At 41.3% G+C, this 15,506-nt stretch overlaps 1 protein-coding gene across 3 annotated transcripts in view; it reads right to left on the bottom strand.

Annotated features, from left to right (window-relative positions):
- The window catches only part of CPNE5 (copine 5), a 130,400-nt gene extending 123,696 nt beyond the window's left edge, over positions 1-6,704 (bottom strand). For 2 of the 3 annotated variants that reach the window (XM_087959961.1, XM_087959960.1), the window contains exon 1: positions 6,595-6,696. Coding sequence is in view for 2 of the 3 variants with exons in the window: in XM_087959960.1 (XP_087816086.1) it covers positions 6,595-6,671 (77 nt within the window). In the remaining variant the exon portion in view is untranslated. Of the gene's footprint in view, positions 1-6,594 lie in introns of all 3 variants that reach the window. The other variant, XM_026677889.2, reaches the window with a different exon arrangement.
- Positions 6,705-15,506: the final 8,802 nt, after the last annotated feature.

Below are 15,506 nucleotides of genomic sequence, written 5' to 3'. Positions count from 1 at the left end.
AGTTAAGTGCTGGAGGATGTTTGTAACAGAATAGCTTCACACTATGATGCAATTCTTTAGGGAAGGCAATTTGGAAGTTGCCAACTTGCTCTTACAACAATTTAGAATTTATGGCCGTAGGGCTACAGCTGAGGTCAACATATAGTTAAGCAACCAAAGGGATTTACTAGTGACATTAAAGCTACACTGCCTGAGCTGTTTTGTGATATGTGATGATAGTCCAGAGAATTTCAGCTTTAAGCAGCATAGGAAGATTCAGTTTCTGCAAATAATTGTGGGAACAGAAAACATAGATACACATTTGTATGGGTCCTACTCTGAAATGTATCAGATATTGGTCATTAGTCTTCTGGAGGAAGGGACAACAATATATTCATTTAGATAGCCATATAACTTGAACAAATGGAGAATTAAATATTCTTTATTATTGATATACTGGTGTTCCATTCATAGGCCATCTAAATCGGCTAAAGGTAAAAATAAAACATGAAAACGTTGTAACTATATTTAAAATCACAACTCAAACTGAAAATTTTTTATCTTAAGTGGAAGAAGCTCCTTTCCTAAAGTAGGAAAAGTAGAGAATGGACCTGGTTCTGGTTAAAGTTAAGGAAAAAAGGAAACACCCAAACTGTTTCAGAAGTTGCATTTTAAATCATAGCAAAAACTGTAAGGATCTACTCACAATCACTAATGTTGCTTTACATTGCTTTTTTAATAGATATTTTGGATATTTTTAATTTGATTGTTAGCTACCCAGAATTATGTGTCAAGAAGGTGCCCATACAAATTTAATAAGTAAAATGACTGTGTTCACACAGCATACTAAATCAAAACAATCCAAACCTAACTAATACTTATGGAAATGTAACACAAGTATTTGAAAATATCTGCTATTTAAAGTGATAGATGAAGTTGGTCAACTCTGCTGATTCAACAAACTACGAGAAAAGCAGTCCCCAGATAGGCAGTGAAGTATGAGGCACAAACAATCAACTCATGGCACTAATTGTGTTGAATATAGTCTCACTGCTCTATTCCAGGGATGGGATCCGACCGGTATAACTACAGGTTCTGTCGCTCTGCGTCATGCGTGGATGTGTGCTTTGCACATGCGCGAGAGTTGTGCATGTTGCGTGAGTGCAATTTATGACGTGCTGAGCTGCCCGGACAGCTGAGCAGCGCTGCATGCAAGTGCGCAGCAGTTGGAAAAGCCCTTTATTCCTGCTTTTTCAACCGCAGCTGCGTCGCACAAATCAGCTGTGGTTGAAAAAGCAGGAAATAAAGGTCAGGCAAGAGCCCAGGTGGGCGGGTGGGCCAAAACAGCAGCAGACATAGAACCGGTTCTATGTATGCTCTCTGTCTGCTGCTCTTCAGAACTACCAGTTCTACAGAGGTGGACAGAACCGGTAGAATCCCACCCCTGCCCTATTCTCTCTATTTGAAAGCAGGGTAAGGCTAGTTTTAAATGAATGTTGGTGACTCAGGATGGAAAGCATTCATTCCATTTTGCTCAAATTGTTAAAAATCATGATTGCATATGATTCAATCCACTGCTTCATAATGACCCTGCTAATTAGACCCAATTAGCCAACACCTAGAAAAGCAATACTTCAGACTGAATGTCAGATCTAAGATGTCATATTCTTTAAAGAATTTCAGTGCAAGGGGGGAAAGTGTTCCTGACAAATTAGAACTACTCACAATAAAAGTTCCTACACTATTTGGAATGTTTTCATTAACAAACTAACAGACCAAGGGCCTGAGTCACAAAAGTGTAGCACAAACACTATGTTGGCTTGTGTCAGTGCAAACAGAGGTACTGAAATTGTCAGGTGGATTAGGCAGACAATTTCTGGTTGTCTAAAGACATTCTTTGGCCTGCTGCATTAAAAATACTCCGAATCTAATCTGTCTGCAAAAGTTCTCTTCTACATTTGTCTGTGGAAAAAAGAATTACAAAAAACTGCATGTATGGAATGTATTTGGGTCAAGATAAAACTTGTTGAATATTAGCATTGAAATGGGATTTCTTTTTCCAAATTAACTAGCATGTAATAAAAAAAAGAATGTTTCTTCTATGGTATGCAGATGTACAGTTTCAACATGAAATACTGTATATCACATATACAAGCTTATATTTGAATGCAAATGTCTCTGTTCCTACTCCACTGTCTTAATTTCTCATCCTCTTTTCCCATGTAACCTGACTAATCTGGTTCATCAATTTACTCTTTTACCTGAAATCCAACCAAAACATCATAAAAGCAGTATGCAAGCTTTTAGTTTATTTAGGGCTCCTCATCACCTGAAATAACAAAGCAAGCAGGTTGAGTTTGTACATTGCTTCATGACTTTTTTGTTTGTCCAACTGAATAGTGCCAGAGTGAAGACTTTACTTATGGTTGGTGACAATTTCCTTTCCTTTGTAAATTTCATATTAAATCAATAGATTTCTACCCAGGTTGCTAGGAAGGTATCCTGTGGAACTCAACAAGAGTTAAATGTCTATGGAGATTCTCAGTCATCCAGGTCATGGTTGGTCCAAAGGTGCCTTTTCAAGAGGCAACTGGACTTTCCGGTTTTTCTTTGAAGACATTTCGCTTCTGATCCAAGAAGCTCTGACTGGATGGTAGAGAATGGAAGGGTTTATACTCCTTGAAAACAGCTGGTCATTTGCGTTCTTTTAGCAGGTCATTAAGGTCACCTGGAGGTTTAAAATCACCTGCATTTAAAAGACACAGGCCACCCTTTTGAAAACAGCAAAGTCCACATTTTGGACAGAGAGGGCCGCTGGTTTGAAAGCGGGGTTAAAGAGGCCACCTGTGTCAAAATTGAACAGCCCTTTCTCAACAGAGGGGGAGCTTGTAGATGTTTGTAGAAATCTACAATCTACAACACAGTCTTTCCAACAGTTCCAAGAAGGCTCCACATCTATTTGTACCACTCAGGAGACCCTGATGACACAGATAAACCTCCAGGTGACCTTAACAACACACTAAAAGAATGCAAATGGTCTGCAAGGAGTATAAATCCTTCCATTTCCCCACCATCTGGTCAGAGCTGAAGAAGCTTCTTGGATGAGAAGTGAAACAACTTCAAAGAAAAATGAGAAAGTCCAGTTGTCTCTAGAAAAAGCACCTTTGGGTCAACAACGGTTACTTCCACAAAGGTATGTAACCAACTGACCCTCCCATAAGATACCTTATACAGCATAGGTATTGAGATGGATGTAAAACCCTGGAAAATTGTATCAACCCAGCTCCCTTCCTGCCTCAGAGCCAGCAGAAACCACTCTGCCCTAGGCTTTGCTGTTTTTATAGCAAGTCCTTACTATGCAACCAGAAGGTTCTGTGCTGTGCTCTTTCTTCTCTGCACAGCTTGAATGCACAACACTCAAAGGGAGATGCTCGTTGTTCTCTCAGCTGAAGTTCCAGCCCTGTCAAACAATGTGAAAATCCTCCTCTAATTGACATGCACAATCATTACTAATGCACATACACGTGTTTTCTTTCCCACATTAATGCTGTGTTTTTTCCAATCTTTAAATATATAAATCAGCCGCTTGCCTATTTATTATATTGACCAATAGATGGCAGCTAGCACTTGGGATTTTATATCTCTTGGCTGCTGTCTAGTGGTTGTCTGGATTTGGACAGTCATTTGGATTAAGTACCATTGAATAACTGGAGTTTCAGTAAACATCGTAAGTGATGTAAATTACCCAAAAACATTATGTGAAAAGAAGAAATGAGGAACTGGGGATCCTGGGGACAGTAGCTATTGGGAAAGACATTCCCAGCCAAGCAAGCTTTAGAGCAGGGGTGTCAAACTCATGTCATCATGGCCGTGTCATGTGATGTATTGGAACTTTTGCCCCCCAACTTCACTAAATCGGGCATGGGCGTAGCCAGCATGTGATGCATCTGGCCCGCAGGCCAGGAGTTTGACAGCCCTGCTTTAGAGGAACAGGAGATGAGTTATTTCTTTAAGACTTCCAATTATATGCATTAAGCCAAGGACATCCTAATCAATTTCATATTCACTTAGGTAACCAGACAACCAACTGGTTTTAGAAGGGGGGGGAGTGGCTGTGGTAGCCAGGGTTGTGATCTCCCTCACAGCTGAGGGATAGAAATACAGGTCAGGCATCAGATGGAAGGGATGGTCTCACGGGAAACTAGAAGACTCAATTGCAACACAGATCATGTCACTTCAGCACATTCTACCATGCCAGCATACAGCTACAGGTTGCCTCAGCCATATGGCTAGACAATGCTTTACAGGTGATAGCCCACAGAAATGGGTAAGGTTGCTGTGTAGATCTGTCCAAGGCTTGGGAATTTGTGGCATGGGTTCTTTTGGATTAATTGCTATGAAATACAATTGTGAGAACCTGTTCTCTATCCTGTGATGCGATTTATAAAATGATTTTGGATCATATACGCAAAAACATCAATCCTGCTTATACTGCAAACCACACACCATATTCAGCATTTGCATATATGTAAAAATCTGGGGTTCTTAATTGCTCCAAGGAGATATCTAGGTTGCAAAATATCTTACTTTATTGTTTGTATTTTGTTGTCGGACTCTTATCCCGGCACTGATGATCGCAAAAAGTGCTTTTTCAAGAGGCAATTGGACGTCCTGGTTTTTCTTGAAGGCGTTTCGCTTCTCATCCAAGAAGCGAAACGCCTTCAAAGAAAAACCAGGACGTCAGTTGCCTCTTGAAAAAGCACCTTTGGGACAATCACGATCTGGATGACTGAGAATCTCCATAGATATTCAGCACTGATGACGTTGCCTAGTTTGGGTAATGAAATTTCTGCAAGAAAACAAGCAAACTCAGAGAGCACCAAGGACCCTTCATTTCAAGCCCGAGGTACAAATATTCTCCTCTATTCTTATCCTATCTTTCTTTAGTGCTTCTCAATAGCGTAAACTTTAAACTGCCTGGACCTCAACTCCCAGAATTTACCAGCTTAGCATCCTGGCAGGAAAATTCTGGGAGTTGATGTCACACATCTTAAAATTGCTGAGGTTGAGAGCTTCACTCAGAACATTTGAGACCCATCCCTCCCTTTTTTTTTAACAGCAGCAGTCCTGTGAGATAGGTTGAGTCAAAGGTCTAAAGTCACTTAGTGAGCTTCCATAACTGGTTGGAAGGAGGTTAAAACCCAAGTTTTTCTAGTCCACAGCAACTTCCATCTATCCATCAATTCCTCCACTTCAAAACTGAGTCAAAGAGTTCAGTATTAGTTCTCTATGCATAGGTCTCCCATAAGCTCTAGATCCATGTCACTTAGTGAATTTGTAATATTTACTGGAATTTTAAAGTGCTTTAAAGTGAATTTGTATAACAGTAGACTTCTGGTATTACAAAAGCCTCTTTCATTCAGCATAATGTAATAAACAATGTTTTAGTGCAGGTTTAATAGCCCAGGAGTTTTTATTCTTCCCCAAATACATGCTTATTTCATTATTTGTGAATAGGTCACCTCTCACAGTTCGTTATCCAGCACAATCTAAGTAAAATATTCCCTCGAATTAAGTTTGTTGGAGCCACACCAAGCAGGCATATCTTTGTTAACATATGAAACTGTTGTAAGCCCGTTCAGGTAACTTAGAACTCCTTCATCCCACTGGAGGCAACTTTCCAGATCTTTCCTGGCCTTGGTGGTGGAGACACAAGGATTAAAGGAGAGCCTTCTTGAGAATCCATTTTTCATTGAACACAGGCTTTCTCTTTTTCACATGCAGCTGTTCCAGCAGAATACACGCAACGCTGAAAATAATGGGGTACTCGCACAAAGCAGCTCCTCCGGATCTAGCTCTTACCTTGAAAACCTATTCCCTCCAAGTTGATCCCCCAAAGTTGATGGGTCCCTATCCCCCACTAATTGCATGTCTACCTATGGGAGCCTAGCTTCACCTTAGTCACTCCAGGAAATCTTTCAATCGGCCACACCAAGTTGCCCATCAAGCGGGGGTGGGAGGCTAACGAAGGCCCTGCTTCCCTCCGTCCATCTACAGGTAAGGCCTTCCCGAACCTACGAGCCCCGCCCCTTACCTGTCAGCTCCCCGAGACCACGCCCACGGGCTCGTCCTGGACCTTGTGCACGTGCGTATGATTTACTTCGTTCGTATTTGTGAAACGGGGAGGAGGAAGAGGAGGAGGGGAGGGAAAGGAGGGTCGACCACCATGAGCCCGACCCCTCCGCGATATCCGAGCTCGCCGCTAGCTCGAGGCGGGCTCCCCCAACCTCATTTCGTTGTGTGTGTGTATGTGTGTGTGTGTTTGTTTGTTTGCTTCCTCACACAAGTTCCCAAGCCGCTTCCCAAAGTAGCCGGACCTCGCGAGCCAAAGGCTTGCCCGGGCGGAAACTTCGAACCGGCGGCAAACAGCCGCCGCCTCACGGCGTTCACGGCAGCTAACGCGCCGAGAAACTTGCCGCCGTCTTACCTCCACCCGAAACCCGCCCATCCGCCCCGCCGCCCATCCTCCTCATCCTCCCTGTCACCCGCGAACCCCACCCATTCCTCGACGACCGCGCCGGCTTCCCCTCCCCCCCCCTTTTTTTTCTTTTTTACCTGCAGGAGACCGTGATCTCCACTTTGGTGGCCGGGATGCTGCCCGTGAGGGGGTCGAAGTCCTGCACCGACGCCATGTCCTCGAGTTTGTCCAGAACGTCCTCCTCCATGGGAGAGAGCGAGCGAGAGAGCACGGGAGAGCGGCGCCCCTCAACAAGTCGCCGAGCGCGCCGGCTAGCCGGAGAGACCAAGCTGCCACTGAACCCTAAGCGTAGCCCCGGCTCAGCCAGCGGGCGGGCGGGCGGCCGAGCAGGCGCGCTCTCCCCCCGTGGCTCCCTTCGACGGTACGTGTTTCTTCGCTCAAGCGCCGCGGTGACCCACGCACCAGCCGGGCGTGAAGCGCTGGCCGTCGCGGCGAGAAGCCGAGCTTGGAGGTGGAGCGCGCTTTCTCTCTCTCTCTCGCCACACGCGCCGCGGTTTCAGAAATGGGGGGTGGGGGCAAAAAAAGGAGAATTTCTTTCCCCTCAAGTCCACGGAGGGAGATTTCAGTAAAGCTCCACCTCCTTCAGAATCAAAACGGCCGGCGGGCCGCCTCAGCCCAGCTTTGGGCAAACGGGGGAAGCCCACCCCACTCCCCCCTCCTCACCCAGCGCGCCCCCGAGCGCGCGCCGGCCCGATCTCCCCACCCACCCCCGCGAGGAACCTGTTTCCCCGCCGCTCGCCCTTTCTGCGCCGGTGCCCGGGGGAGCGTCAGCCTCGGAGGGCTGGAAGGCACCTTCGCAACCGGCAGGGGCAGCCGCTGAAGCGCGCGGGGATTTGGATCCGCGCTTCTCCCGGGGGTGGGACGGGGGAACGGAGAGCGAAGGCTCTTTTGTCTCTGGGGGCAGGTGCCTGTGGCGTGGCGTGACGTCCGGCTTGAAGGAATTGCAACCTTCTCCAAACCGGGAGCCGGGAGTCAAAGTCTTAGGCAGCGGGAGGGCACCGGATCGAAGGAAGCTCCCCCCCCCCCCAGCCTTTGAAAGTATGCGAACTGGCTATAAGTGCCGTAGATGCGATTTGAAAGAGACCTGGAATCGGAGCCTGGGCTGCGGCCAGGGAAGAAAAGAGGAATGAGTATGGCGATCGTGAGAAGAAATGCACTCCGTATATATGTATGTTCTTATGACAGCCACACACACAGAGAGAGAACACACAACACATAAGACACACCTCAAACATGAACTGGCCTAAGCAGTCCTGGGCAAGGCATGTTATAGGATATAATAATCAGCTTTCTCCGGTGTGAAGGCTTTGGGAAGGTAGGATAGTGCAGAGATAAATCATAATACAAGGCCATTGTGGAGAGCAGGAGGCACATAAACTCCACAATAGGCTAGAGTGGTTGTATGTGCCTCCAGGGTATGTGGATGTTTTGTTTTCCTTTTTCTTGTTAAACACCTTAAAACAAGTAATTATAGTTTCCAACCGCCTGGCTACACTATGCAAGGAAGGTAATAAACCATCACAGCTACCCAGCACCATCCAGACTAAATGACTGTCGGAAAGCAAGAAAGAAATGTAATATGCAAGAGAAACATCAAGAAAGTGAGTCAGGACACAGACCATACATCAGTTCATTTGCACATTTCATGATGAATATGCATGTAGAAAATTGTTTAGAAGCATTTGCCCATTTTGAAGATGCCAAAACACACACAGAGAGAGAGCGAGAGATGTCCAAGGCCAGGGGTAGATCTCAGCCACAAAACCTAGCAGCCTTCAAATCAGTGTGTGAAGCTCAATCCCACTTCCCTTCTACTGTACATACACCCTGGTCTTTATGGGACTCAGTTGGTAGATCCTAGCTGTGCCTAGCAGAAGCCACAAGGGGCAGATTTCCCAACACTTGGGCCAATGATTACTTGTATGCCTGGAATATGGATGAGCATGAATTCAGGTTATATATAAGCGTGAGCTGGAGAAATTAGGAATATGTAAAAGAGAGTGACATCATCCCCCAAAGTGTCTAATGTGGTTTTTTTTTTAATGGATTGAAAAGAGTTGTTTAAAAGTTGTTTTGCTTTTCTTGGTGAGGGGGATTGTTGATTTTTATTATTTTTTTATGTTCTTATCACTGCTGTGAGCCACCGGGAGTTATGGCCCATAAAATAGACAGCTATATAAGTCTCATAAATAAATAATATTACTCCTTTTTGTTGCCCAGGAATAAGATAACAATATAAATGGCAAGCATGCAAGCAGAATTTTCCAAGATAGGAAGAGAAGAGAGTTTTGTATCAAGAAGTGCTCTGATTTAGAGTGTGGAGAAAAATAATCTGTTATTATTCTTGCTCTGTATAAGCAAGTAGCCATATTAGAAAAAAGCAACAGGATAAAGATTTAGCATATTCCAATTCTCTGACTCCGCCTTCTTTTTATTATAATATTAGGTCATATTTTTAATGTTCTGTTCACATTAGCCTAATGTAACCAAACAGCAGCCTGCGAAAAAAAAAGTTTGTGAGTGATATAAGCAATATTCATCTGTCTAACCCACAATCACAAAGAAAATGCCTGGAGCATCTATTTGACCTAAATAGTTGAAAACAATTTCATGCAAGACAGGAATTTTTATAAAGGGATGGTGAGTAAAGGAGAGTATTTTCAACATTTTGCAGCTAAATTGTCATTTATTATTTTTAAAAGATTATTTGAGAATCTGTTTAGTTTTTCTTGCTTTGCTTTACATACCAGTACTTAGATTTTTAATATTGCTGAATCGCAGGACAGAAGTCAGAAATGCAGATGTGTAACTTTTTTTTTATTAGAAATGATCTACCACGTGTTTATATAATTCAGTCATGTTTTGTTAAATTTCAGTATAAAATAAATGTAACATAGTTTTAGCAGACAAACTGACTATCAAGGAATTTTTTATTATTATACTGGCAACAAAAATAAAACCCACCATCATGTCATCATGACTGTAATAATACATTTTCATCCTTTTGCCGAAAATTTCAAATGAGGGAAGGAATTAACAAGATTTCATCTGTATCAATTTTTTTCAAAAGACAACTGGACTTTTTTTGTGTTTTTCCTTGAAGATCAGTTCAGTTCAGTTCAGTTTAACTGAACTTGAACTGAACTGAAGAAGCTTCTTGGATGAAAAGTGAAATGTCTTCCAGGAAAAACAAAGAAAGCCCAGTTGCCTTTTCAAAAAGCACCTTTGGGACAACCATGACCTGAATTATTGAAAATCTCCATAGACATTCTCCCATTGTATAACATGTCTCTTAGGACCAGCTTTCTTTAGCTGAGGTAACTTGTTATTTAAACATAATTCCAGAGCAAATGAATGAATTCACAACTTTGAATACAGCATTTGCCTGATTCGGTAGCATATGAATCAACTGGTGTAGTGAGACATTGGGCAGTTATCTTCTGTCTATCTAAGCTATCTTAGTATTTGTTCATTGCACTCTTCAACCATTTAACTCTAAGCAAAGCATAATTAAAAAGTTATCAAGATTATCAAATATACCAAATAATATTATCAACATATGTTCAATATCTTAATAATATTGCAATAAAAATCCTCACATAATAGCAAGGAACTGGCTTCATCCTAAAGATGGTACACCTTGAACAATCAACCAATGGAACAGCTTGCCTTCAGAAGTTGTGGGAGCTTCATCACTAGAAGCTTTCAAGAAGAGACTGGACTGCCATTTGGGTACTTGGGTAGTGGATTGCCATTTGGGTACTTGGGTAGTGGATTGGACTAGATCAGGGGTCCCCAACCACCGGTCCGCGGACCGGTACCGGTCCGCGGAACAAGTCCTACCGGGCCGCTGGTTGCTGGGCGCCGCCATCTTTTTTTGATGAAAAAGTGCTTCCGGTGAGCTTTTCCGGGTAGAAAGCTCACCGGAAGCACTTTTTCATCAAAAAAAGATGGCGGCGCCCAGCTGATGCCGGTACCGGGCCGCGGCGCCCAGCTGATGCCGGTACCGGGCCGCGGCATAAAAAAGGTTGGGGATCACTGTACTAGATGACCTACAAGGTCCCTTCCAACTCTGTTACTCTGTAATCTCTCATTCTCACATTGGTGTCTTCCTCCAATTTTAAAACCACACTCTTCTTCCAGTCCAGCTTTCCTCAATATATATTCTACATATAGGTTGAGTAAATAAGGGGAGACTATTTTATCTTACTCCTTTGCCAACCTGGAGTCAGTCTGTTTTACCATGTTCTATCTATACTGCTTCTTACTGTGTACAGGCTTTGCATGGGAATAATATGATGTTCTAGGATTTCCATTTTTCCAAGTGCCTTCCGCAGCTAGATATGATTGACACAATCAAAGACATTTCTATAATCAGCGAAGCCCATACTGACTTCTTTTTGATATTCTTTGATGTTCTCAATTATTCAGTGTGTCTCAGCAATATCTTGTGTTTTTTATTCTTTTTGAAAGCTACTTTAAACATTTTCTCTCCATGTAGGGTTCTAATCTGCATCAGATGATCCTAAGTATTTTGCTTGCATGTGAAATTAAAGATATTGTACAAGTAGTCCTTACTTAACAATGGTAATTGGGGCCAGAATTTCCATTACTAAATGGTCTTGAAGAGCAATATCACATGACTGCATTTCTTAGGAATGGCAATCTCACCAGGCCCTGTTGCTCTTGTTAAATGAGGATTGAAGGTCATTAATCAAGAACTTCTTTGCAACTTCCTGCCAGCTTCCAACAACCAAAGTCAGCAAGAAGTTGCAAGTCCCAGATTCCAGGTGAAGGAGAGGGGCATAGGTGGCTGCAGCAATATACACAAATTATTTCAGATCTAGGGATGGTTGCTGCCAGCAGGGGAGGGTACACAGGTAGCCAGCAAGGTGTGGTAGCAGGATAGCAGGGCTGGGGGAGGCTTATTGGAGCAACTTGTGACCTTCCCAATCAGCTTTCCCATTGACTTTGCTTGACGGAAGCTGGCAAGGTAAGATCCCAAATGGCAATCACCTGACCATGGGACATTGCAATGGTCATAAGTACAAACCAGTTAACAAGCGCCCATGATCATGATCCCATGACTGTAGGGATGGTGCAACAGCCAGAACTTTGAGGACCAGCTATAAGTATCATTTGTTCAGTCACTGAATGAGTGGGTTGCTTAATGAGGACTACCCATACAATAGTTTGTATCCTCTATGGTAGGATGTAGACTTCAATCCATTTGCCATTCATTCTCTGAATTTGCTGGCATAGCTTGGTTAGAACTTGAATTCTTTCTCTTGCTTCTATAACTATTTCATCAAGACCTGTAGCCGCCTGACTTGGTAACAACCAGAGTACTAACCTAGCTTCATTTTATAATACTAGGTGTTCTTGTAAGTGAAGTGTACACCTTCTTAGTTTTCTTGGATTTGACCTCTCTACTGTACAGAATTTCAGTATACCCCTCCCATTTTTATCTGATCTTCTTTGAATCAGTTACAGTACTATCTGTCAATTGACATCCTTTACTATAACAATTTAAACAATTTAATACTGAAACTTCTTTCTGAGTTCACAGATCTTTTGAAAGACTTTCCCTTTTTTCTAAATCTATTTCCATCTTTGATGTCTTACTGTAATACTGCTTCTTGTGTCTGCTAATAGTTCTCTGAAGATCTTTATTCAACTCTTTCCTGAGATCTTTGTCTTTCTTGGCTTCTCTTCTTGGCAATCTCAATAGTTCCCCCACCCCCCCACCCTGATATCGAGTTTGCTGTCTTCTGTTTCTCCATTTTTGGCTGTCTCCTTTCACATTCACATTCACTTCTTTAAATAAATTTCACACTTCCTCTGTTTCTCTATCAGTGAGGTTCGAGGCTTCAAAACAATTTTTGATGTTCTCCTTGAGGACAGTAGATATATGCTCAAGATCATATTGTGGAAATTGGCTGGCTTCCTTTTTCCTTCTTTAGCCTAACTTAGAACCTGCCTATGAGCAACTTGTGATCTGTTCCAGTCAGCCCCCAGTCAGATCTGTTCCAATGGGGGGACTTTCGCTTGGATTATTCTGTGAGTATGAACTCCTGGCATAGACTCCTGGAGTTTTTTTACTCATCCCTCCCAGCAGGGTGAGGCAATACAGCTTTCTGAGATAGGGGACTAAAGATAGAACTTTTATGAAATTGTCTGTGGAGTCTAAATGTATTGGAAATAGAAAATAATTTACAGGTAATCCTTGATTAGTAACTGTAACTGGGAACAGATTTCCGGCGGTAAATCATTATGGTCATAAATTGAGGCACTCGCACCCAGATTTTTTTGCAGTGGTCATTAAGTGAATCATGATGGTTAAGTGAATCTGCAGTTCTTAAGCATTCTTCCAAATGGGCAGCTTTTGCTGGAAACTGGTAAAAAATACCACATGACTGTGTGACTCTGCAACAGGCTGTAAGGGTGAGCTGGTTGCCAAAGGCCTCAAATGCAGTCATGTGACCATGTGGGTGGATGAGGGGGGGGCATGACATTTTACAAAGGCTAGAAGTGCTTTATTTCTGGCCTTTGTAAAACAAAAGGCTTGTTCCTATGCTGTTTGTAATTTCACTAAGCAGCTGGTCATAATTTGAGGACTACTGTATAAAAATTACACTGGTAAAGCATTTATAAACTTATTCTTAAGGTAACATGAATGCTTCATTTAAAGCTGAGTAATGACATTGTTACTGATGCAAGAGTATGCACTGATTAATTAATTGTAATTGCTACTCAAAAATGTGGCTGTCATTGCATGCATTTACAGAAATTAGTAAAATAATTAATTAGAAATTGGCACTCTACTGAGAACTTTGGAGGGTTGATGATATATTACAAAAATGTATAAAATCTCTCATTAAATTCTATAATAATTCCTCTAAGATTACAATATTGAAAAGGTCGAGAAAAAGCATAAAAAAGAATACTTTTCCTTTAGCCCTGACATAAGTCACCCCCCTTTTATTTTACAATAATCATTCAGTGTCTTGGATATGAGTAACATTAGAGAAACAAGTACTCTCAAAGCATAGTTTGTGATCTTTGTGGTGCTATTTTAAGAAAGAGAGATTGTCTTCTGAATAGACTATCTCCTATCCCTCTTGAAAAACAGCTTGGATATACAGAAGACTGATTTTCCAAAAATACTCTATATGGATTCATACAGATTTATGCCAGCCTGGTTAGAAATGTTTCATTGCCATATATCCTGAGAATATAGTCATAGATAAGGGTTTTGCTTACTTTTCTAATGTATTCCTTCCATGTAGCAAATAGAAAACACTGTTGCAATCCCAATAAACATAGCAGCAAACAAAAAATAATACATATGCCTCCTATATCCAGATGATCTCCCATAATCCAGGAAGTAAAAAGGAATACATATTGTATACTTTTTGCATTATGGTAAAATGGGTAAATAATTCTTTTTTGTGGGATTTACTCTCACGTTTGTTGCATTATTCCAACATAAAATGAGGATAACGATGACAGCAGTAACATTATGCACAGCAAAAGGATAATGCTTCCATCCAACCAGTGTTATCTTTTGTTAACAAAAAGAATGTTTTTGTTCACATTACGAACAGAAAATATATGTGTATAAAGGAAACAAGGCAACAAAAAGTTCTTTGCTGATTAAGAAGCCTGCGAATCTTAATTGAACCTGAAAAGCTTTCTCTTGGAAGATTCCAGTAACTGGAATAAAACATTCCTCTTGCAAGCATTTAAGAAGACACAAAACCATACAATGCATGAATTCTGAGGTCATATCAGCATGATCAGGACAACATTTTCCCACCATAATTACATTATTCTTTTTGATTAAGTATTTTTGAAGACCAGGACAACTGGGAGTGACTCATCACCCTTTATGCATAGAGCAAGATTATGGTTCCTCAAAAGGAAAGGCCACAAATTGTACATGCAATTTTAATACTTTTTGACTGAACTTGCTGTTGGCTTGACCAAGAAGAGTTGAAGAGTAAATTCAGGATGGGTCCTGAAAGTTTAAATGTACAAAGTTGGGATCACTGGCAAGGCACATTTTATTCTGCCTAGGCCAATTGGCAGCCAACATATCCAAGTAAAATGGATTGTAATGGGTTCAAACTTTGACTCCTCAAGAGTTAGAGCATATGTATCTAGAATGGCTGTCAGAACTGCTCCCATTTTTTCTTAGCGAAACCAAGGTTGGAACAAGGCTTGAAAACCTATACACATAAAACTGGAGCACAGTCTGCAAAGTCAAGATTGTCCTCAGGGCTGTTACAAAGAACAAACATTAATCCCCAAACAAACCACAAAACTAGAAATGAGAGTTATCTCAACAATAAAGCCCACTGTTATAGAAATAGCTATGTAACAGTAAAAAGTTGAGGTTTGATGTCTACTGCACCAAAGGGAGTCAAAAGTCAATACATTTTCTTTCTTTTCCCCCTTTTCCCTATATTTTTCCTTTTCCTTTTTTCTTTTCCTTAGCTATTTTTCTTATGATTTTCTTTTGTACTTTTGTATTTTATATTATAAACTAACAAAAAAGTAAACCCCAGTTTTCTAGAACTATGGAAAAGTAAGCAATCTCACTTTTAAATATGTTTTATTATTCACTTTCAATGAAAAGGCTTTATACATTTGCAATCTTCTTTGTTTATTTGTTATATAAATTAAAAATTATTACAATAATTATTCTTAGCCAATCCTAATTGCACTGAAACCATTCATTTTATTAGCTATCACACAAGTTGATTTATTATTTTAACACAGCACAATATCACAAAGAATGAGAAACCCTATTTTAGAGGTATAGTATGATGATCTATTTCTAATCCACACTATGTCAACATTTTTCAAAATAATTGCTTCAACTTTTCTAATGAAAGCTATTCTTTTCTATTATAAATTCATCAGTATATTACTTTCTCTTGGATCTTCATTAAATATGAATACTGATAAATATTTCTTGTTCGTG

The sequence above is a fragment of the Notechis scutatus genome, chromosome 3 (genome assembly GCF_049901735.1).
Source record: "Notechis scutatus isolate UNSWTSFEM ecotype Mainland chromosome 3, rNotScu1.2, whole genome shotgun sequence".
Lineage (NCBI taxonomy): Eukaryota > Metazoa > Chordata > Lepidosauria > Squamata > Elapidae > Notechis > Notechis scutatus.
This window is presented reverse-complemented; position numbering and strand designations above follow the sequence as displayed.